Source organism: Drosophila ficusphila, unplaced genomic scaffold (genome assembly GCF_018152265.1).
Source record: "Drosophila ficusphila isolate 14025-0441.05 unplaced genomic scaffold, ASM1815226v1 contig_220, whole genome shotgun sequence".
Classification (NCBI taxonomy): domain Eukaryota; kingdom Metazoa; phylum Arthropoda; class Insecta; order Diptera; family Drosophilidae; genus Drosophila; species Drosophila ficusphila.
The window spans coordinates 63082-87358 of NW_025064118.1; the positions used below are offsets into that span (position 1 = coordinate 63082).

Genomic DNA, 24277 nt, shown 5'->3' on the forward strand with positions numbered 1-24277 from the left:
TTATTTATTTATTATTAAAGATAGAGAAGTTTACAAAACTAGACTAACTTAGATGGTAAAGCACAGGCAACGAGGCCTTCGCCCTTTTTGGGTTAATGATATGATATATATTTTTATTAGTATTTACATATTGTTTATTGTGGTTTTGCTACTTAGTTGCTAATATTTGTAATTTTTTTTCTTAATAATAGCTCCCATTAAAGAGAAAAAATAACAGAAAATTTTTTTTTGTTTTTTATCATATTGTCTTTCATTATACGGGAATGGTTTTTTCCAGAAGGTGTTTTCCTACGACTTTAAAATTTCGAATTTATTTTCAAATATGTATTAGTTAAGTCAAGTTTAAATTTTTCCAATATAATATATAAGTTATAATATTTCCGGTGGCAATATCGCTTTTCACACAAAAACAATTATAATATCGATATACACGTAACAAATACATATCTGTTATTATCGATAGAGTTTTCGTTCTAAAAATTTATGTAAACTATAAATTGTTCATGAAAAGCAAGTAAGTCACCATACGAAAAGATATACAGATTTAAAAATTTGTCAACTTAAAAGGTAAATGTTATTGTATATGAAAGTGGAATAATTATATTTGTAGGAAATCGGTATCCATATGTCAATGAAGTTTGTACCATTAATTGCGTTAGCTAGTAAACAAATTTCATTATTTGATGTTCATACTTATGTATGCTGTTTTTTAAGTATTTTTTTTATATTTTCAAATGTTATTGTACTCAGTTATTTATGTATACATATGTAAATTTCTCCAACATAAAAATTAAATAGCGCATTGTGTATAGTGTGGTATTTACAACATTAATCCTTTGTGCAAGTTTCTCTATACCCTTGCAAATAATGTTATTGAAGTCCAAAGTGTGCAACGTAGTAAAACCAAAAATCCCACACCATAAAGTATATATGTACATAGCTGATTAGATTTGGTCATGTCCTTTTGACTTGCATCCGTTTAAGTAAAAACCTTAGCTTTTAAGCTTACTGCCTAAAGCAGTATTTCCCAAAGTGTGGGTCGCGACCCACTGGTGGGTCGCGGGTAGATTTTTTGTGGGTACTAATTGTCATATAGATCTTTAAATTTTTTGTGTAGGTGGGTCGCGGTCCCGACAAGTTTGGGAAACACTGGCCTAAAGGCTTGTGATAGGCGGAGTATGTAAGTACATTTGTATGTATGTAAGTTAAAAAAAATATATACAAAAATAGTATTTATTTATAAGTGCGGTCCACAGTAAAAATTTGTCCGGGTCCGAAATGTTTACCAAAATTATTTCAAAAAACTAAGTTTGCAGACTTGTTACTTATGCTATTACTATATGTATAGTCTACATACATATTGTTTTATTTAGACGAATTAAATTTGAAAATCAATATACATTCATAAGTTTATTTTTTTCGATTACGGCTTAACGATTAAGTCCAACATTAATAGCATTACATTTTCCTGTTAGAAATATAAAAATCTCAAACTAATTCTTTAAAAATCATCGCGATTCTGATCACTGCGTTGCAAATTCCAAGTAAAATTATAATACCCTTTGTTCTGCAAGGGTATAAAAAAAGGAAATGTAGTTATTTACTCCTACAGTTAAGTCTATAACGAATGTAAAATTCGTACACGTTATAAACAAGTTTCAACAGTTCTTATGATAGCTATCTATAAGGAACAGTATATCTTGTACCTAGTATTACATACTTACAATGTCAGCATAAAAAAATCAGAAGCTAAGACGATTTTAACAAGTTTTTAGTAAATTTAAATTGTATCTACGGCAGCTCATTTCACTTTCGTCTTATACATTATGGATTTAACAGTAGGAGTAAAACGCTACGTTTCCTTTTATTTTCTTAGATTTTGCGAAACTTGCTCGTTTTTGAAATTTTTGCTGTTTTGAAAATTAATACAGGTGTGCACATTCTTTTTTATATTTAAAGATTTATTCACCAGCCACACAATGGATAAAAAGATTTCTTCGACATCGCAACCCCGCATTTTGAAAAAGAAGCATTTTAGAGTTAAGCATCAAAAGGTTAAACTGTTTAGGGCCAATGAACCCATTTTAAGTGTGTTCATGTGGGGAATAAATCACACTGTACGTTAACAAATTTTAATTACTTTTAAAAAGATCAAGAATTTTTAATTGATTACAGATTAATGAACTAAGTCATGTAAACATACCGGTAATGCTGCTACCCGATGACTTTCGTGCTTATTCAAAAATCAAGGTGGATAATCACCTATTCAACAAGTAAGATAACTAAATAAAATACATTCACCATTTAAACAGCTTACATTTATTTGATGTTATTAACTGTTAAAGAGAAAACATGCCATCACATTTTAAAGTAAAAGAATATTGCCCCCTTGTATTTCGGAATTTACGTGAACGATTTGGGGTTGATGATGTTGACTATCGCGAATCGTTAACTCGATCTCAACCAATACAAATAGACTCGTCTGGGAAATCAGGGGCACAATTTTATCAGAGCTACGATAAATTCTTCATAATAAAGAGTTTAACATCTGAAGAAATTGAGCGAATGCATGCGTTTTTAAAGCAGTATCACCCGGTGAGTTAACTTTATTATTTATTGTTTGAAAATACCCATAATCACTATTTTCAGTACGTTGTGGAAAGACATGGAAAAACCCTTTTACCGCAATACTTGGGGATGTATAGGATCACTGTGGAAAGCGTACAGTATTACTTCGTTGTAATGAGAAATGTATTTAGCTCGCATTTGACAATTCACAAGTACGGAAAATGTTAAAGCAGCGTAACGGCTTTCTATAACAAATCATTTATTTTATAGAAAGTTCGATCTGAAAGGTAGTACTGTGGATCGAGAAGCATCGGAGAAGGAACTTGAAAAACAATTGCCAACTTTTAAGGATAATGATTTCATAAAACAAAAAGTCCGATTGGACATTGGAAAAGAAGCTAAAGAGAAACTGATGCATACCCTAAACAATGATGTGGATGTAAGCATAACCCAAATGTTAACCACGTTATATAAAAACAATAATATAATAATTTACTTATAATAATATAATAATTTACTTATAATAATATAATAATTTACTTATAATAATATAATAATTTACTTATAATAATATAATAATTTACTTATAATAATATAATAATTTACTTATAATAATTTTCAATTTAGCTTTTAACCAAGTTACACATCATGGACTATTCATTGTTGGTTGGCGTGCATGATTGTGTGCGCGCAGAGGAGGAAGCTTTACAGGGCGATAATATTCCGGTTACCGGTCGAAGTGAAAACAGCGAGAGCGAGGAATGCGATAGCGGCGAACGGTAAAAATATTATTAATTGATTTAACATTGTTATTTATTCGCATTTTTTTTTTTAAAGCTGGACGTATAACACGCCTCCTGATTCCCCTAGAGGAGCACAGTATAAAGAAGTGGTTTATGAAGTTGATATATATGACATTCCAAGTATTGAAGGTAAAATTTTTGTGTGGAGCGATAAAATATTTATTTAATCACCGCCTGATGCTCATTTTATATATTGGGTAGTTAAAAAATATTTCTTTGGTATTTAAAATTGAATCAAGATTAGTATCTTCCTAAACAACTAGCAGTGCAACAACGAAAGGTTTCCCCCAATTTTGACTTCGTATTCTGAAAGTACCAAAATACCTTCCTCCTTTGGACTAACTTGCATCATTTACAAGGGTTTGCCTTTATTCGAAAATTTTTTTTTACCCTGCAGAGGGTATAATAATTGCAGTCACAAGTATAATGTATATATTCTTGTTCAGCATCACGATCTGAATCTATCTAGACATGAACGTCTGTCTGTATTTTCGTTTCAATTTAAAATTGTCTTACAGTTTTTTAGCTTATCGATATAACTTTGCCAAAAGTTGTGTAGTTAATAAACTGAGTTTACAAGTTGGAACGAGCCGGATCGGACGCTTATATTGGATAGCTTTTATAGGAGAGTACGAAAAAAAACGGGACTACTATTTCGTTTTGCTGACAAAGAAAATGAAAAAGTAATGGAAAATTCAAAATAATCCAAAAGTTCTTACTTTTTTGGACTTGGGCTTGGACTTACAAGGAAAAAAAAATCTTTAAAATATGGTATAATCACAAGCTTCGGCACACCAAAGCTAGCTTCTTATTTGTCAAACATTACCCACGCTCACTTCTACGCCTGCAAAGGTTACACATTTATATCAAATAAATATGCGGCGGAAAGAGTTTTAAAAAAGTTCCCCACTTTTTCGTTTGTTTTCTGTTCGAAATATTTTATGACTGCAAGGGTATATAAGCTTCGGCTTACCGAAGCTAGCTTTCTTTCTTGTTTTTAAATTAAAATTATTATTATTTATTATAATTCGGATGGAAAATTTGTTACCAGTTATTCGTAGTTCGAAGAAAGCTCTTTCGGATCTATACATATATATTATATATTGAGCAGGATCATCAGACGTGTCGATATATTTCTGTCTGTCCGTCCTTAGGAACGTCGAGATCACGGGATTAACAATGTAAATTTATTTGTGCAAAATATTAACGACGCCCACTATTGCGCTACAACCTGTGGCGCGCATAGTTTTTATGTAATAACTAGAGCTCGGATAGTCATGCAAATTCATGTTGCATGCATATTGTGCATATTTATTTCCTTAGCGCATATTTTGATCGAAAGTGCATGTTTGAGCATATTTTAATATTTCATTTATTTTCATTAAATAATCAACACTGGGCACATTGATGACTCACCAATGTCCTCTCAATGACTTATCATAATAAACGATTTTTTATATTCTTAAAATATCATTCGTTTTGGGCATTCAAAACAATCGATTGTTTCAAAATTGTTCGGAAAGAATAGAAATGAAACGCGCGTTGAATTTATATACATATATATATCTATATTTATATATATAGTTTGAAATTATTGTTTCAAACAGCTGTTTAACTTATTTTAACATGTGAATTTCTTGCAGAGAAACGCGAAATATACTTTATAGCAATTATTGACGTTCTTACTCAATATGGCGTAAAAAAACAGGTAATTTTAAGTTAAGAAAGAATCGTGTTTTTTTTATTTAACTCAATTATTGCAGGCAGCTAAAGCAGCCAAAACCGTCAAATACGGCAGTAATGTTGACGGTATTTCGACATGTGACCCTGAACAATATGCCAAACGATTTTTGGACTTTATGGATAAAGCTATAGAATAAATTATTATAATCGTATTGTATTTGCCACATTAAAAATGTAATTCAGTAAGGTATATACAATATAAGGTATTATTTTGAAGCTTCGGGTGATCCTCTTTTTCCGAGACACGGTAATCTTTCATAACGACTTGTCATTTAAACGTAATCATCGAATTACTAAAATAAAACGATCAGTTCAATTACTTCATTCAATTTGTTACACGTACAACAAAGCGGTTTATTCTGGGGTTTGTTTTGTGTTCCAGACGAGGACTAGAGGTTTTCATATTTTCAAAGCGTTCCCGAATTCTGAAACGAAAACAACATGGTTATTGGTCTTTAAAGCCCTTGGAACTTACGTTTTAGCACTTTCAATTGACTCGTTTGAAATATGCTGGGAATAAGCTTCTTCAGCGCGTCCTTCGTTAAGCTCGCGTTCAATTTCGTTACTTTGCCATTTTTCAAACTTTTCCCGCAGTAGCTTGGCACGAGCGGCGTTCTGAGCCTGTTAAACGATAAAAAGATACGAATTTAAATATATATCTTATAAGCAGAATACATTGGGATAGTTGTGAATAATGCAAATCAGGAGATGTCCATTTACAACAATGATTAATCAGAAGTTTGAAAAGAAGGGACCCATAAAGTATATTACAGTAGAATCCGGTTATAACGACTTTCAAGGGACCGACCATTTTTCGTCGTTATAACCGGAAGACGCACTAAGCAAAAGAAGGAAAAAAAAATTTTTTTTTTATTATTTTATGGTTGCTGTGTTTGTAATAGGTTTTTAAAATAAATCAAATTAATTTTTTAATTAAAACGAAAAATTTAATAAATTAAATTCAAAAACATAGGCTTTTCTAAATACTGAAAACTGAATGAGCTTATTATTGCACATATTGCATTTGGCAAATTGAAACATTCAGTTTTACTCGGAAAAAAGCAGAAAAAACTAGAAATATAACGGGACATCTCATGGAATAGGCTATGAGGTCTGCACACACAGTGTGACGTCGGCATTGCACTTCGACTCTCTCTCTCTCGCAGCAGCGTTGTTAAGGCGACAGCTAAAACTAACAGAGAGTTGTGCCAGTGCAAGATCCTTCGTGTCGCTGCTACGCACACAAACAAGGGTCCCGATCACTGACAAATACATACATACATTTCTAACAGCGTGTTTTGATGCTTAAATATTGAACTATGGCACTGTATTTTTTCCGGCACGACGCAATATCCGGTTAAATTTTTCAATTTTCTTGAAAAATTTCATTCTTATAAGCGGTTTGTCGCTAAAAGCGGAAACGCTCTAAGCGGAGGCCCTTTCATATAAGTTTGTATGGGGACCAACCAAACCATCGAGTTTTCGTCGCACAACTCGGACGGACACTATAAACGGAGTCGTTATAACAGGATTCTACTGTAATTCTTTATCAGCATCGCCACCTCAGTTGATTTAGACCTATCAGTCTGTCTGTATATGCTTCAAAATAAAAAAAAAAATTATAATATGTATAACTATAATTACTTTAAGGGTATACGAAATTATTAACAATTTTCAATTTAATAACGCCATAATGACTAAAAAAGGTACATTTCAAAAATTTGAGTAGGTCTAATTTTTTTAAATTTATATAGTCTGGTTGTACGGAATATTTTGAAATACATATTGTTGTTATTTCAGAAGTTATAAGCTTATTTTTATTATTTTCTTACCTCGCAGAGCGCTTGATCCTTATAATATGGATCAGGAAGCACATTTTCGTCGTCGCTGTCGCTATCACTTTCCTCCTCCGAATCGGATGCATTGAAACGGTTGCCGATTTCAGGTGGAGGAGTGAAACACTTCAATGGTTTCGGTTTTTTTTCCTCGTTACTGTTATCAATTTTATGTTTTTCTATTTCCCGAAACTTACTTAAGATGGTTGACGTTGTTTTGGTTTGCTGCAAAACGTTGTCATTAAACGAGGAAGTTTGTTCTAAAACATCTGTGTCGGAATCTGGAGTAGGCATCTTAACAACACCCTCTCGTGGTGGTGTCATGCGAAATTGTTTCTTTTTATTTTCAGCCGGAGAATATGTTTCGAAAAACTTAAAACGTTCTGATAACTCTTCAGTGGCAACTTTAACTTCTTCTGCTTTTGAGTCGGACTTGACTACGTCAACATCGGATTTCTATTTTTTTTTTAATTTTAATAAAAAGTAGTTCCATCATTAATTTAAAGACATACCTCCTGTCGCAGCTGGCTGTGGCTCACAACTTTTTTATCAGGGCTAATATTTTGTACATGGTTGCTGCATAAACTGGAAGTTGTGTTAGCATCAAGCTCCATGAAAATACTACGTGACGCTTTACTTATAGCTGCAAAGCAATACATAGTAAATAGATATTATAGTATTTATCTGAAATATATTTTTACTTATTTTACCGATACCTGATTCAAAAACAGCCGCATCTGCCTGCATTCCAAGAATTGATTCCTTTGATTGCACTCTATTATCTTTGAAAACCTCACCATTCTCAAATCGGTCTTTAATTTCTTGAGTCGCCTTAATGGTGTTAATATCTGGGATCTTTCCGACCGATGTTGTGCCCTGTTCTGACTCAGCAACAGCCAGTTGATACATTTCTTTGATTTTAGCTTGTTTGCCCAAAAATAAACGAGATCGTATGTTCTGTATTTCTTGCTTCCTTTCTTCGCGGCGTTCTTCTTTTGTCATGTATTCCCCTTGCTCAAATTTTGATTTTATCTCGTTCATAACTTCTCCTAAGCCCAATGGTCTTTCTCTTTCAATATCGTTTTTTGAGCTCTCAATATCGCTATCGTCCTCGCTGTTTGGGTCACTATAATCGCTTTTGTGAATGACATCAAGTTTACCTAGCTCTGAGTTAGGTATCCCGAGCTTATGAAGTTTGGTAAGTGTAGACCGTATTGACTTAACTGTAAAAGCCGGATTTTTACGTTCTTGCAAATCCTCAATTGGATTGTTATTTTCGAATACTTTAAACTTAGACCGCACATTAAGTTGGTGAAGTTCGTCAAGTCCATAATTTGGTTTATCGGATGCTGCAATATTTTAGAAAACAAAATGAACTAGTTTTATGATTTTCTATAGTAAAATGAATATTTTTTGTCTTTAATTTTAAATTGAAACAAGAAAGAAAGCCAGCTTCGGCAAGTCGAAGCTTTTATACCCTTGCAGTCATCAAATATGTCGAAGAAATTACATACAACAACAATTATGACGATTTTTCTATTAATTATCCATATTTTTAACTATTGTTTATATGACAGCTATAAGACATAGTCGTCTGATTTTTTTAATTCGTAATTTAAGAGTCGTTCTAAAACTCTATTTTCCAAAAATCATGCTTGTCTGATGAAAAACAACGATGTTATAATTTTATTTCCTTAATTCTATATAGATTTTTCGATCTTTCCTTTGGCAGCTATTTGGCATTATTTATATATGTAGGTACATATATTATATTAGCCTCTTCAAGGGTATAATTATAATATCTCCTCCACACACAAAAAAAATTCCTCTCGGTATGTGTTAACTGAAATTAATTAAAATTTCTACTTACCTCTTGCGACATCCGGTGGTAATTCAATTGGTTGGTTTTCTCGTACTATGAGCTCAGGCTTTCGTGGGATTATTTCTTCATAAACAGTCTTTGGTGCAAATATTAATTTAAAGTGCACAGGACAGTATAGGCTTTCGTCGTGCACGTTATAGTTATCAGGTCTGTGGGCGATAATTCAACACAAAAGTAAAGTGTTCCAGTTTTTAACAATAAATTAAGGTAGCTCCGGCAATCCGAAGCTTCTCGATTTCAACAACTTCAGCTATAAAATGTATAAACACTTCTCTAGCTTGGGATTTTTTTTTAAATCTTCTCATATTTATGAAAGCTGAATAAAAAAGAAGTCAGTTTTTAAAGGGAATATCATTTTAGTATATTTTAAAGGGTTAGGCCACTCTGGAATTTTCGAAAAATATTATTTTTATTTTTTATTGAAGTGAAAGCCTTAGGCGACTCCGGAAAATTTTAAGTAGGGTGATTAATAATATAATACCAACTTTAGTTGTTTTCCACAGTCCGTGCAACGTAGGCATTGTTTATGAAAAAAGGTTGCCCCCGACTTAAACTGAAGGACGATTTCCTCCATTTTGTATACTGGTTTCTTGCACTGACGGCAGCTGTCAAGCTGCTCAGGTTTTGAAGCCTTAAAAAAGAAAACGATACGATTTTTTAGTAATTTTATTTAAATAAATAAGTATTATAAGCTGCTATTTGTAAATGTAATGGGATAAGTTAAAAAAAAATTATAATACTTACTTGAAAAAGTTCTTGTGCTTTTTTTGAATTTTGTGAACGTACATGGATAAGATTACGTTTTTGAAGATCATCAAATTTGCTAAAACTTTTTTTCTAGAAACAACCAAAAACAAAACTTGAGTTTGGACTTATTATAATTGAGGCAGATTTTAAAAGGATACTGAATTGTGCTTATATTGTTACTTATACTTTTAGCAAGTAAATTAAACTAAAAACAATTTTTTTTAAATAAAAATTTTATACTATAATATTATACAATACTTAATTTTTTTATTTGATTGATTGACTTTACATCGGAAATGATTTGTACCACAAGAAAATGAAAATAATTTTGTTTAGACCATAAACAATACAAAATAATTTGGTGCAAACGCCGCCTTCTTCAATATAAAGAGAATTCGTTTTAAAAAATTTTAAAGTGTGACATTTCCAATTTTGTTTATATTGAGCAAATGATTTTCTATCATTTTTGCCAAAGATTTAAGAAGATTTATTATACCCGGTGACGGTATACAAGCTTTGAGTTGCCGAAGCTAGTTTTCTTTATTGTACAGGTAAACAAGAAAGAAAACTAGCTTCACTATTATGGTAAATAAATACTACTATGTAAGTATACACTTTTCGTACCATATTAATATTTTCATTATCATATTCATGGTTTTTTGATCTTTTTGATTTCACTTTTTTTGAAGGCAACCCATTTTCAGAGGTTAATATTATGTCCTTCGAGTTTGGAGTTTCCATGCCTGTCGTTGTTTTGGTCAAAAATAATATCTTGATTTACAGAATAAGTTGATGTTTGTTCTGAAATAGAAAAAATATTTAAAAGTTTAAGTGCTAGGACCTTGATATAAATGGATATACGTAATTTAAAATTATAGAGTGACAGCTACAAGGTACCGAACATATGACTTGGTACTGAAAATGTAGAGAAGTGTAGTGTAATGAAATGTAATGCGGAAAAATAAATAATCTTGACGAATATAAAAAACAGAATATAAAAAACAGACGTTTTTTCTATTATTAATTTCGTTAAAATCCGACAACATTATCATATAGCTGCCATAGCAATGGCATAGGAAAGATAGAACAACTTTTGGTAAAGATTCAGCCAGATAGCTTTAAAACTGAGAGACAAGTTTAGATAGAAACAGACAGGAGGAGACAGCAGGGGTGTAAATATTTTGAATTGCCGGCATGAGCCCGCGACAGCGTTGGCTGGTTACCGCTCTGCAAGAAGTTGGAAGAAGTTGGTACATCATTTCTAGGAATGAATATTTTTAAAATAGTTGGTATCAATTTAAATATTTGTACAAAAATAAATGTATATTTTAAGACTACAAATTAAAAAATTACAAACGTTAAACCTCTTGCAGAAAACAATTATTGTGCATATAGTAACTTACTTTGGGGAACAAATAAAAATTTAGGACACAACAACTCTTTACCTGAAATGTTTATATAATAAGGAAGCTTTTCTGTGTACCCATAGGCATGCATTTTTTGTACAAAAAATGGATACACACGCAGTTCACGATTTCTATAGTTTAGCCTATTATATAGTAAACGTTGGCATGCATTTTTTTCAAAATAATGGATACACACACACGCGGTTCAAATGACGAGTTCTATAGCTTTTGATTGGACTTGAACATGCTGTGGTTGCAAAAAGTAAATATATTTTTGTTTTTCAGCATGTCTTGCACTAACACGATTTATTTTTATGCAGCTTATAAATAATTTCCTTAACACTAATAAATATTTACTAAATAATTATTAGTACTAACGATCGACGATCAGGAGTTGAAGAGCGAACAATATAGACTGGCCCCATGTACATGCTAAGAGTCTCAAGTTTTGTCAGATTTCGACAGATATAAAAAATATTCCAAGTTGAGTTAATTTTAAATGAGTAAAAGCTTTTTCGAAAAGTGTTTCAAAGCTTGGCACTCGAATAATGTATCTATTTTTAGCGCGGGGTAAACTAAACATCTTTTATAAACTAGTCACTTGCATAATATACCGTCTTTTATCTTAGAAAATTATTAAACAAAACGAGGAAGGAAGCCTATATACCCTTGCAGACATCAATATTATGTATATTATATATTTATATATTTACCGAAAAAAAGGTACGAAAAAATGGAAAATCCGATTTTGCAAAAAATGTAAGGGGGAGTCCATGAAAATTTCGAAAAAATTTATTTTCTGAAATTTAAAAAAGCTGGTATGCAACTTTGTTAAAGCTCTAAAAACATGAAAGAAAGCACCTTTCCCGTCAAGATAAAATCGTTTTTGGCCATTTTATGCAGGTTTTACCAAAAAAAAGATACGAAAAAATGGAAAATCCGATTTTGCAAAAAGTGTAAGGGGGGAATCCATGAAAATTTCGAAAAAATTTATTTTCTGAAATTTAAAAAGGCTGGTATGCAACTTTGTTATAGCTCTAGAAACATGAAAGAAAACACCTTCCCCGTCAAGATAAAATCGTTTTTGGCCATTTTATGCAGGTTTTACCGAAAAAAGGTGCGAAAAAATGGAAAATCCGATTTTGCAAAAAGTGTAAGGGGGAATCCATGAAAATTTCGAAAAAATTTATTTTCTGAAATTTAAAAAAGCTGGTATGCAACTTTGTTATAGCTCTAGAAACATGAAAGAAAACACCTTCCCCGTCAAGATAAAATCGTTTTTGGCCATTTTATGCAGGTTTTACCGATTGCCATTGCCATTGCAAAATTTAGCTGGATTCAGGTTTTTTAATAAAATAGCCTGACAACCTAACACCGTAAACATTTAATTTCAAATAAGGTAAAATTGCGCTTTAGCGGCTTTTGCTAAAAATGGTCTAGGAATTTTTTTTTTTTTTTAATGGATACCTTGGGGCCTAAACATTAATAAAAAAGTGGCGGAAAGCTTGATTTCTAAGTATTTATTTGTAAAAATAGCAAAAAAGCAACTGGCCATAGCTTTTCTGGGTATTCACTCAGTACTATAAAATCACTCTGAGTCATTTCGCAACCTTTACAGCGTTCAGTAGTAAAATTGGCAGTGCCTGACATGGTAAAATTGTTTAATTTCTTTTGTTTTTAAATTTTCACACAATTGCAGCACTCTTCATCCACAACGCATTCTCAACGGTAAAGTTTTTCGCTAGAAAAACATGGCAATGTTCTAAAACGGGTTGCCTCGCGGCTGTAATAATTGCAATTTTAACACATAAATAATTAAAATTTAAGCTTTCCGCCACTTTTTTATTAATGTTTAGGCCCCAAGGTATCCATTAAAAAAAAAAAATTCCTAGACCATTTTTAGCAAAAGCCGCTAAAGCGCAATTTTACCTCAAATAATGGTACTCAGCTATGTATTAGTTATTCTTTTAAAATATTTTTTGAATTATGTGTTGTGATTTGTGGGAACAAATTATCCGATAAAAAAGGCCGAGCGGAACTTTAATCTTGTATTTTTGCATCTAGTACTAAAACGGTAAATGCTGTCAGTGGAAATCGTGTATTTTCAGTGATTTCAGTAGGCGTTAATATCATTATCAATATTTTGGGGCATCTGTTATCGGTTTTATAAGAATAAGTTGGGTTGTTTTTATTTTATTTTTGTAGCACAGAAACTAGATAAACGACAATAAACTTATTAATTTAAAAAAAATCGTGGAAATTAACAACAATATATCCTGTTTTCATTGTGTTTGTGAAAAACAGATGATCGAAGTAAGTTAAACTAAAAAGAATTCCCTATATTTTCGGTTATTTTCATTTTACATAAAACGGAACGCCTTTATAACTGCACGTTAAAAAGACATGTATGGATACATTTGTAAATATTGGTCTGCGCTAATTTTAAAACTTCATGCAATATACACATGCACCTCAATTTTTTTTAGATCCAAAAACTAAGCCTCAGGAAATACAACATTCAGAAAGTTGAATATACAACAAATACATACCTAACAGATGTGCCTGCATCTTTGCATGCAAATAAAATGATTACTAACTAAACCTTGCAATGAATCAAAACATTGCAAATATGGCATACGAACGATATGGCATACTTCAAAAAGAGGAATCCGAGGAAGATGTAGTTGGCTCAAAAGGCACTCAAAAAATTAACGCGCAAGCTACAGGCAGTGGTGAGTTTAATTTATCTTAACAAACACTTATGAAATTGGCAAACTCGCTTTGTATTAAAGGTTCTTCCATTGACAACTATGAAATTTACCTTTTCTCATTCACACAAAGCGAAATGTCTTTAATATGCTTTGCCGAACGTTATTATTATTAAAAAAGATTTTATAAAACACATCTAGTACTTTTTAGGGATAAGGATAATAAGCATATGTTTATACAAATTTAGAGATACATTCAGAAGATTGAAACATAGTAATGGGAAAATTGCATACCCATCAAAGTATACCAACATATATATTCATGGTCAGCATCACCATCTCAATCGATCTATACGACTACATATATCATATTACGGGTTTTTTTTTTTTTTGAGGTATAGACTTTAAATTGCAATAAAACACGATGGATTATTCGATTGACATTTATTGTATTTATACGAAAGTTAATCTTGTGGCATTACATTTGAAATATGATTTCTGGAAGTTGACCGCAACGGCTGGTTTGGATGTAGTCCAATCTGGGCGTCCAATTTTCGATGACTACAAGATTTGTGGGCGTGTATCGGCAATAACATGGCTTATGTTGTCTTCTAAATATTTAAACGTTTGTGGCTTATCCGCATAGACCAGGGGCGTAGCTACCGCCGTATATGCCGTATCAATTATACGGGGCCCCCGGGCCAAGGGGGCCCCCAAAGTGTGTAAGAGTGAATATTTAAAATTTGACTTTTATTTGTAAAATGGGTAAATAATGTGATAAATAAATATTTCTTCTCACAATATTTTGTATACCCTTGCAGAGCAAAAGGGTATTATAATTTCAGTCAGAAGTTTGCAACGCAGTGAAGGAGACACCTCAGACCCCATAAAGTATATATATTCTTGATCAGCATCACGAGTAGAATCAGAATACGTCTGTACGTCTGTCCGTCCGTCTGTTTCTATGTGAACTAGTCTCTCAGTTTTAAAGCTATCTTGCTGAAACTTTTCCAAAAGGTGTGTAGTTATTGCACGCAGTATATAAGTCGAAACGGGCCGGATCGGCCGACTATATCGGATAGCTCCCATACGAGAGAAGGAAATAAAAAATTCTCAGACCGTTGTTTTTGATCAGATCGACTTGATTTCTTCAAGATGGCGTTTTCTAACTGTTTTTGAATTTCGGATTAAATTTGATCAAAATCGGATAACTCTATCATATAGCCGTCATAGGAGCGATCGAAAAATATATATAGAATTAATGGAAATAAATTGATAACATCGTTGTTTTTTATCCCACAAGCATGATTTTTTGAATATCAAGTTTTTAAAAACTCTTATATTGAGAAAAAAGTTTCATAAAAATCGGACAACTATATCTTATAGCTGCCAGAGGAAAGATCGAAAAATCAATATAGAAATAACGGAAATAAAATTGTAACATCGTTGTTTTTCATCAGACAACCATGATTTTTGGAATATAGAGTTTTCTAACGACTCTTGAATACCGAATTATTTCATCAAAATCGGACGAGTATATCATATAGCCGTCATTTGAACAATAGTCGAAAATATAGAAAATGAATAGAAAAATCGTCTTAGCTTCGATGTTCTTTAGCCGTTATGTATTTTTTTCGACATATGACTGCAAAGGTATAAAAGCTTCGGTTTGCCGAAGCTAGCTTCCTTTCTTGTTTTCTTTTGTGAAAAATCTTTACCTCCATATAAGGGCCCCCAAAAAATTTTTTATACGGGGCCCCGACAAGGCACGCTACGCCACTGGCATAGACCAACGACTTTACATAGCCCCACAGAAAGTAGTCTAGCGGTCCTAATTTACAAGATCTGGGAGGTAAATTCACATGTCCGAAACGTAAAAGGTGGTTACCAAACGTGTCTTTCAATAAATCGATTATGTCATAGGTAAGCTGAGTTACATGTCGCGCCGCTTTGTTGGAACCACAGCTGTAGGACATCTTGGTTTTTTAATTCAGGAATGAAAAAGTTAGAAAACATGGCTCCATACCGATCACCATTAACTGAAACGTACTGGCTATCATAGTTTTTGAAGAAGTGCGGACCAATGATTCCACCTGCCCATAAAGCGCACCAAACAGTCAGTTTTTCTTGATGTAACGGTGTTTCGACATTCACCTGAGAATTAGCTTTACTTCAGGTGCGACAGTTTCTTTTGTTGACGTTGCCATTTAACCAGAAGTGCGCTTCATCGCTTAACAAATTTTACGGAATTTGATCTTGTATTTGAGACCCATTGATTGAATTATTTTTTACAGATATTGGGCAACGGACCTTTGAGGTGTGAACCACAGTACATTTTTCGGGACAAACATATGTACGGTCGAAAGGGCTTTTTTGACTAAGTCGAACACTACTTTAAGTTTATTAAAACTTTTTTTAAACACATTTTTTTTGCAGATGGTCTTTTCCATAAAGGGCGCACAACCTTACAAAAAAGTAAAGTTTTTGAATCATTGAAACAGTCTGGAAAAAGTGATATTTCTAACAATCTTCTTGTACAACTAAATCGGAAAGCTCCTGAAAATATAACTTTCTCTAAAAAGTGAGTAAATTCTTGTTATTTGTATATACATTTATTCATGTGTATTTATATTTCCAAAAGAAAAAATATCACAGGATATGAAATGAATATCAATTTTTATAAAAATACCAACTATGGCGAAACTCAAGACATTTTAAAAGACGCGGAAATAAACTTTCTAAACAGTGAGACCCCCATAGAAAAGTTTTGTACGGACGACAACAGTTCACCGTTTATAGCTTCAAATACAACAATGCTATCCTCAACCGGAAAATCAAGACGGTGGGAACAAAAGCTTGTTCAAATTAAAACCATGGAAGGCGAATTCAGTGTTACAATGTGGGCATCCGGGATATCAGATGATGAATACTCCGGTTCAGACCAAAATCCTGGAGAATCTGAATTTTTGAAAGAAAACGACATTGATTTTGATAGTGCCGAATCCCAACAAAATAAAGACTTCCAGCAGGTTGAATCTTTATTATTTGCCCATGAACATCAGCCTCTTGGAATGCAGCCACCGTTAAGCTCCGTTCCACTTTTAGAACAGCTAACAAAGGAGAAAATAGTTTTGCCTCAAGAAAATAACCTTTCCACTAATATACCGACTAAATCTACTTTAAGCTTCAATGATTCAATTTTGATTTCGGATTCCACTAATATACAGTTGGTGAACGAAACTGCCTCCATGTCAATTGAAGATCATAGAATTTTAAACAGTCACAATTCTAGTGGTCTGCGTATTTCTACTAACACAACCCACTTCGGTTTGGACACACAGGAAGCGCAGGAAATTGATAATTCAATAACACCATCTCAATTACCATACATCGACAACACGGGTAAAAACTAAAAAAAAATAGTTTACAAATTGGTTTTATAAATCTTGTTTGCACATTTAGGATCGACTGGAAGCCCTGATTTAAGTTTTAATATTTCCGATGTCACAGGAGCCTGTTTAAATGAAAAAAAAATAGCGTGCCCGCATAAAGGTTGCCATAAAAACTTCAGAGACTCGTCTGCTATGCGGAAACATTTACATACTCACGGTCCTCGTGTTCATGTGTGCGCAGAATGTGGAAAAGCCTTCGTGGAAAGTTCAAAGCTTAAAAGACATCAGTTGGTTCACACGGGAGAGAAACCGTTTCAGTGTACATTCGAGGGCTGTGGAAAACGATTTTCACTAGACTTCAACTTAAGGTAAAGTATTTAATCTTATACAGTCGAATCCCGTTAATTCGTACCTCGCTAAATCGAAAATCGCGATAATTCGTAAAAAATTCTGTCCCCTTGAAAAAAACTCGTTAATTCGTTAAAATTCCATACATTTTGGTCCCCTCGTTAATTCGTAGTATTTTTCGCAGAGCAAAGAACTTTGAACCTCTTATAAATCGTAATTTTGTTTCGTAACCTCTTATAAATCGTAATGCGATGCGAAATTTTTTCAGTTAAAGCACCGTTAGATTTTGCAGACAGCTATTCCGCCTTTATGTCGCCTATGCATTATGAATTTTGTGTTTCTCTCGCTGTTATAATTTTGTTATTTTTTAATTTTCCTTTAATTTGAAAAACGTACAAATGAATGTTCATACTTATAATGTTTGTTTAATTTTAATAAAGTTAAATACATATGTAAACATGATGTGAAATGTAAAAACCCCGTTTATTCGAATTTTTCATTTTTGAGCCCCGTTAAATAGAAATATCGATAAATCGAATTCCCGTCTAATTCGTAAAAAAAGTGATCCCCTTGCCATTTCGAATTATCGGGACTCGACTGTATTACCATTTTAAAACGTAATGTTTTTCTTTGCTCGCTAGTTTTAACTACTCTACAAAGTCCAAAACAAAATTTTATTTCATACAAGCTTGTTTTTTATTTACAGAACACATGTAAGAATACATACTGGAGATAGACCATTTGTTTGTCCATTCGATGCCTGCAATAAAAAGTTTGCTCAATCTACAAACTTAAAATCTCATATATTAACGCATGCAAAAGCAAAGTAAGTTTTTATAAACATTAAATCAGATATATTTTACATTTCAAATTTTTTTGTGTAGGAGAACTAGCATTTCGCGCAAAGGTGGTTGTTTAAACCTTGAGTCAAGCAGTCAAAGTGAAGATAATTCTACAAACTATATTAAGGTAGAGCTACAGGATAGTGTTTCAGAAAACAGCGTTCCCTTTGTGGTGTATGCAGACTGAAAGTTTAGATCGACCCCAAATCTAATTCTATCTAAATCAAGTTCGGTGAGCAGACAAAAATCAAAAACTGCTCTTGTCAAATTTGATTAAGATTGAAAGACAGAATAATGGGGCATATATTATATTTTTAATTAAAAGAGGTTTTTAATGTAATATGTAAACTTAAATAAAATCTGGACTTAAAACATAAATTTTTTGATTTTATTGAAATATTATTAATTCTTAGTACCTATATATAGTCTTGATCAGCATCACGACCTAAATCGAAATACTTCTGTATGTCTGGCCGTCTGTCCTCTTGTCTGTTTTTAAAGCTATCTTGCTATCTCTTCGTTGTACTGGACCATCAAAAGGACACTGCAGGTGTAAGAAAAAGAAACTTCAGCAAAACTATTAAGAATGGCTTTTTATCACCCGCAACGATGTCATTATTTTGTTCTTTCTGACTTATCTTGCTGGATGCCGCGGTCGTACAGGGAGCGCCATCTTGTGGTTATTGAAGTTTTTTTAAAAAAAAAGAAAGGAAAACAGATTTTTGTGTGTACGATCGTTCATTTTATTTAAATCTGTATGCACAATTTGTTTTGTCACTTTTTTAAAACAGTATCTGGTAAGTGGCCACCGCCGGCTGCTTTGCACAAATCTGCCCGTTTTTCGGCATTTTCCATTTTTTGAGTGTTTCCGGGTCAATACCAGCGATTTCGTTGCGTATGTTGGTCTTAAGTCGTGCGGGGGATTGAGGTTTGTTGGGGTGAACCTTACTTTTCAAGTAACCCAACAAGAAAAAGTCAGGAGGAGTCAAATCCGGCGATCTCGGTGGCCAGTCAAAATCGCTATTATTTGAGATGAGACCGGAAACATTTGCTTCATTAAATTAACAATAGTTTTAATAGTATCCAAGTAATTTATTTACTTATTATGAGTAAATGCCATTAAGCCGCAATGAACCTCTTCCGAATTCCTTTGTTTTAGGATGTCCTGTTCTAAAGTAACTGTCTTGAAGATTGGAATTTCTTTCCTTAAAGAAAAAATTTAAGTAATAAGCTAAAATAAAACTATTTTACTTAGGTAAAAAACATTTTAAAGGTAATAAGAAATACAATCATAGACTAAAAATATTACAAAAACGGGCGTGGCCCTTCATATCAGATATGAGACACCTCAGACCCCATAAAGTATACCTATATATTCTTGATCATTATCACCATCTGAATTGAAATACGTCTGTACGTCAGTCAGGGTAAAAAAAACTTTCTGTTTACCTGTTGATTTATGTAAAGAAATAGTGTTGAAATATTCAAAAGGATCGGTTCAGTAGATATTGAGTTCTGATGTTTTCCGACATAAAAGTAACGTTTTCGGGAAAAACGATTTAAAGTATTTTTGTACGTCAAAATACTTCCAAATTCGGTAATTAAAAACCTGAAATTGTCTGAACATTTTTAAACAATATTCTTGACATATTGGTCTTTTAGAAAAAAAAAATAATAATAAACAAGTACAAAAAAAATTAAAATTTTTCTTTTAATTAAAAAATGTCAAAAACAGTAAGTTTTTTTGCAGCTCGCGACCCAGTAATCTCTTAATAAGTGAACCCCTAAAATATAAAAACCTAAACTTACTTTTTCTTCAGATGGCTTAGTTTTTTGGGTCACATTACGGTTAATATATAAAATTGAACTGTGAACTCGATTAAGTCCTGATCTTTGTGAAGCCGGAGGAAGTTTTAAATCATCAATCTCTGGAATCCTCCAAACTTTAAGCTCATCGTTCCACAACGAATTTTTTAAAAGAATATCCGGTGACCTGGAATGTCAAATATAATATTGTATAATAATAAATTAAATCTCTAAACTAAGAACTCTAAGACTCTAAGTTAATTAAGTTAGACTCTTACCAATTTTTGTCGTTTTTAAGAAAAACTGGCTGATATTTATAAATCAGTTGTTGATAAAACTTTACTTGGCGTCCAAGAAATCGAATTTCGTCCAAATAGTCCTCCCTATCCAACTCAAACTCGGAATTTAAATCAGAAACTTCCATTTCAAGCATTTTAATTTTTTCCTTACACTTTCTGATATAATCGTTTTTAGTACTTATTTCCTGAGTGATATTAGCATAATGCCCCTGCAGAAGATCGCGATCCTCGGATTTTACTCTGCTTAATGCGTAGGCAATGGCACTTAAATGGCGCTGTGCAGCAAATCTTCTGACCTTATGCTGTTCTTTAAGTTTCAAATCGTTAACACGTTCACCTCCAATTAAAGTGCGTTTAATGAAACCGATGCGACTCCTTGCCTGCAGTTGAATCTCTTCTTTTGATTGGAAAGGTAAGTAAATAGGCGTTTTTGAGGAGTTATATATTTTGGATGATTCGCGCGCTTCATTATCTATTTCAATAACTTCGGCATCTCTCTTAGGAACTAGAGTTAGAATATCTAGGTTATTTATAGGAATGTCGTTTAAATCGATTTTTTTTTCTTTTCCGTAAACTACTTTTTGTTGAGTTTCTTCAAGCATTTTTTTTAAATGAAGTATTTCATTTTGGTACTCTCGTAGTTTTGCATCCTTAGGGTCTTCATTAATTTTTGGTTTATTTGATATGTTTTTCGCTCTACTTGCATAACGAAGTGTAGATATAGTTTCGTCATAATTTTTTTCTGAAGGTGATATACACGATATCATAAGGGTTTTTGTGTTACCACCTAGGGAATCCTAAAAAAAGAGTTCAGGCGTGAATAAATATAAATTTATTCGATTATTTAAACATTTACCTGAAGCAGTCGTGTCAGTTTTGAGTCCCTAAAGGGTACATGCTTCGCTTTACCTTCAACCAAAGACGAAATTACGTTCCCCAATGCAGAAAGTGATAAATTAATTTTCGACGCTTCCTTAAGTCGATCTCCTTGAGCCCCAGTCTTACGTGCTCGCTCTGAACCTGCTAAGTCAACTAAGCTTAGTTTTCCTCGACGTATTCCTACAAAGTTGTCTTCCGATATAATATTAGTAAAAAAAGGGGATTGCTCCAAAGTGATGGTAAATATAGTGTGCGATCGGGAACTTTTTTCGTTCATTAATGTCGCTCCTGTAACACGGTTTTCGTTTCCGAAGTTTAACCAATCATAACATTGCTGAGCGTTAGTAACGGGATACGTGGACAACGTTGGTACTGAGACACCAATACCTGGTATTTCCTTTAAAGAATGATTTATTATATTTGTTCCTTTGTTTCTTATGAGCAGGTCGCGAATATTTTCATTGTAAATTTCCAAGTAGCTTATCAAAACCAAATATCTAACATTTGTTGCCATAGATATTGCTTCAAATATATGATCGAAACATTTTGGAATTATTCCCTTGCACGTGTTTTTGCTGTCGCCCTTGTTCAAAACAAAGAAATAAAATTTAAAATATATATTATATTTCGTGAAAAATATATAAACACAATACAATGCTTCAGGGCCGGAGAAACAGTTTTGAGTGGGGTGATGACCTCACAAATTTCCCATCCCCCCCCACCCATTTTGTTTCAAAATCATTCCAAATCATACATTACACTGATAATAATGCATGTAAATAAATTTTTTTCTATAAGTCAAGCATTTTGCGGTGTTGAATTCCACACCCAGGAGCTTTTGCCGGCAAGCTAATGTGCTTAACCCAGTTCAGAACTCTGAAAGCTAAGATGTATATTAAATCTTTAAATATTTGAAAGCAATCTATATTAATTAAATTAGAACCCTCTGCGAGGGCATACAAATAGTAGATTAAGGGGAATGCCAATGTTCAAATAAAGTGATTAAATAAATGTGAGGATATATTTTTTAAAAGCTATTTTAATAAAACAACAACACCAATCAATCAAAATGCAACAGGTAAAAAAAACTATTTTAAATGTAAAATGTTAATTAAAATCCATTTAGTATTAATATAATGTTAATTTAATGTTGAAATAATGTTAATTTAATATAATGTAAATGTAATGTTAACTAAATGTTAATTAAATTAATATGGCCACGTCAGCGACAATGATAATTAATTATTTTTTTCGTTTTCTTGTACCTATAATTCCCAAGTGGTTCTGGCAGATTCGTAGTGGGATACCCCTTGATTTTGGCCAATTTCTTAGTTCTCCGGGATGACCGGCAGTTTCTCTAAGAAACTTTTTCCGGTCTTTTTTTTTTTTTTTTTTCCTTTACATAGACGTTGGCGTACCGCAGTACACTCAAGTGGCCCTTGTGAAACCAGGACTGTTTCTGTGTGCTTCTCACTGCCCCCCCGGAACAACCGTTTGGTATTACCTCGGGGAGGAGTATAGCCCTAGTGGCTCCTTCCTAAGACTTGCTCCTCGCGTCTCAGCTCCTTCATTACGCTGTTTGCCATTTTTGCCGCTGCATCCCAGTTTGCGACGCTTGCCAGCATGTTGCTGACCAGGTTCTCTGGAATCAGCGGCTCGCCGCACTGTCTTTCCAGATCGTCCCTCTGCCCGGAAAACCTTGGGCAGGTGAAGATGACGTGCTCGGCATCTTCTGGGCAACTAGTGCCACATCTTGGGCAGGACGGGTCTTCCGCGTGCCCGAAGCGTTGGAGGTACGCTCTAAAGCAGCCGTGGCCGCTTAGAAATTGGGTCAGGTAGTAGTTCACCTGCCCGTGCGCCCTGTCTACCCACGCGTCAAGCCGTGGGATGAGTTTGTGCGTCCATCTGCCCCTAACGGAGCATTGCCATCTTCGCTGCCACTCGGCAAGGGATCTCTTCTGTTTTCCTCTGGGGAAAGCTCGTGTGCACATGCGAGCTCGCGTATGCCTACGTCAAATGGCATCATACCGGCCAGAACTTCGGCTGCAAATCCTGAGACCGTACGAAACGCGCTGACGATCCTCAGGGCACAGGTTCTGTAGACCGCTCTAACCTCTTTTGTGTAGGTCTTATTCGCTGTGGCGTCTGCCCAAATTGGTGTCGCATAGGTCGTTATCGACCTTACAACACTGCTCAGTAGCCGTCTACGCAGCTCTTTGGCCCCTCTCGTGTTTGGCATGATACGGGCCAGTGCTGAACAGGCTATCGAGGCCTTCTGGGCTGTGTATTTCAGGTGTTCCTTGAAGGAGAGCTTATGATCCAGGATTATTCCTAGATATCGGAGGTGAGGCCGAGATCTGATGGCTGTGCCACCCACTGTGAGAGTTACGCTCTCTACTACCTTTCTGGAGCTTATGAGCACCGCCTCCGTCTTGTGCTCTGCGAGGCTAAGACCGGCATTTACCAGCCATTCGCTCGCCTGCCTTATCGCCTCGTTAGTAATAGCCCCCAGCTCGTGCGTATGTTTGGCTACTGCTACAATGGCAACATCGTCTGCGAATCCGATCATCTTTAAACCGGATGGGAGGCTCAAACGGAGGATCCCGTCATACATCAGGTTCCACAGCGTCGGCCCAAGGACCGATCCCTGCGGAACTCCTCCCGTAACTCTATATGTTTTAGGTCCGTCATTGGTCTCGTATCGTAGCACACGCTGGCTAAGGTAACTTCCTATAATTCGTGTTAGGGTTGGATCTATGCTGTTTTTGACCAAGCATTCTATAATCCTTGCCCAGCTCGCCGAATTGAAAGCATTTTTGACGTCTAGCGTCACCACCAGGCAGTCCTCCTTGGTGCCCCACCGCCACCGTTTACCTTCGATCGCTCTAGCGGCCAAGTTTACGACTTCTTGGATGGCTTGCTTGGTAGAGCGAGCTTTCCTGAAGCCGAATTGGGAGTCAGAGAGCCCTCCTGTGCTGCTGATTGAGGCCTCTAGTCGGGAACATATGACCCGTTCTAG

The 24277-nt window shown here is 34.1% G+C and overlaps 4 protein-coding genes across 12 annotated transcripts; 2 read left to right on the forward strand and 2 right to left on the reverse strand.

Annotated features, from left to right (window-relative positions):
* The first annotated feature begins 439 nt into the window (after nt 1-439).
* LOC108101972 (phosphatidylinositol 5-phosphate 4-kinase type-2 alpha) lies at nt 440-5330 on the forward strand. Of its 4 annotated transcripts, none has more exons than XM_017206563.1 (10): nt 440-567; nt 1960-2117; nt 2176-2273; nt 2346-2595; nt 2650-2780; nt 2839-3007; nt 3196-3347; nt 3406-3500; nt 5015-5079; nt 5135-5330. In XM_017206563.1, exons 2-10 carry the CDS (start codon nt 1980-1982, stop codon nt 5249-5251), a joined length of 1215 nt encoding a protein of 404 aa, XP_017062052.1. In that variant the 5' UTR covers nt 440-567; nt 1960-1979; the 3' UTR covers nt 5252-5330. The 4 variants fall into 4 exon arrangements, with proteins under 4 accessions (XP_017062052.1, XP_017062053.1, XP_017062054.1 ...); XM_017206564.1 differs by having other exon boundaries at nt 444-514; XM_017206565.2 differs by lacking the exon at nt 1960-2117 and having other exon boundaries at nt 471-567.
* Nucleotides 5249-11446, reverse strand: LOC108101971. 3 transcript variants are annotated; one of them, XM_017206562.2, is made up of 11 exons: nt 11363-11446; nt 10203-10379; nt 9576-9668; nt 9317-9462; nt 8820-8980; nt 7666-8298; nt 7462-7592; nt 6947-7405; nt 5590-5735; nt 5458-5539; nt 5249-5407 (listed from the first exon to the last, which is right to left on the reverse strand). In XM_017206562.2, exons 2-11 carry the CDS (start codon nt 10317-10319, stop codon nt 5405-5407), a joined length of 1971 nt encoding a protein of 656 aa, XP_017062051.1. In that variant the 5' UTR covers nt 10320-10379; nt 11363-11446; the 3' UTR covers nt 5249-5404. The 3 variants fall into 3 exon arrangements, with proteins under 3 accessions (XP_017062051.1, XP_017062049.1, XP_017062050.1); XM_017206560.2 differs by having other exon boundaries at nt 5249-5539; XM_017206561.2 differs by lacking the exon at nt 11363-11446 and adding an exon at nt 11342-11359 and having other exon boundaries at nt 5249-5539.
* Nucleotides 11447-13135: 1689 nt separating this feature from the next.
* On the forward strand, nt 13136-18652 carry LOC108101975 (polycomb protein PHO). Of its 3 annotated transcripts, XM_043207635.1 has the most exons (8): nt 13137-13297; nt 13471-13716; nt 15987-16045; nt 16129-16273; nt 16334-17094; nt 17155-17452; nt 18139-18258; nt 18317-18652. In XM_043207635.1, exons 5-8 carry the CDS (start codon nt 16356-16358, stop codon nt 18459-18461), a joined length of 1302 nt encoding a protein of 433 aa, XP_043063570.1. In that variant the 5' UTR covers nt 13137-13297; nt 13471-13716; nt 15987-16045; nt 16129-16273; nt 16334-16355; the 3' UTR covers nt 18462-18652. The 3 variants fall into 3 exon arrangements, with proteins under 3 accessions (XP_017062058.2, XP_043063570.1, XP_043063569.1); XM_017206569.2 differs by lacking the exon at nt 15987-16045 and having other exon boundaries at nt 13136-13297; XM_043207634.1 differs by lacking the exon at nt 15987-16045 and having other exon boundaries at nt 13287-13403.
* Nucleotides 18653-18745: 93 nt separating this feature from the next.
* LOC108101976 (osmotic avoidance abnormal protein 3) lies at nt 18746-21874 on the reverse strand. Of its 2 annotated transcripts, XM_043207633.1 has the most exons (5): nt 21236-21874; nt 20359-21176; nt 20084-20267; nt 19375-19479; nt 18746-19294 (listed from the first exon to the last, which is right to left on the reverse strand). In XM_043207633.1, exons 1-4 carry the CDS (start codon nt 21770-21772, stop codon nt 19378-19380), a joined length of 1641 nt encoding a protein of 546 aa, XP_043063568.1. In that variant the 5' UTR covers nt 21773-21874; the 3' UTR covers nt 18746-19294; nt 19375-19377. The 2 variants fall into 2 exon arrangements, with proteins under 2 accessions (XP_043063568.1, XP_043063567.1); XM_043207632.1 differs by having other exon boundaries at nt 18746-19479.
* Between the last annotated feature and the right edge of the window lie 2403 nt (nt 21875-24277).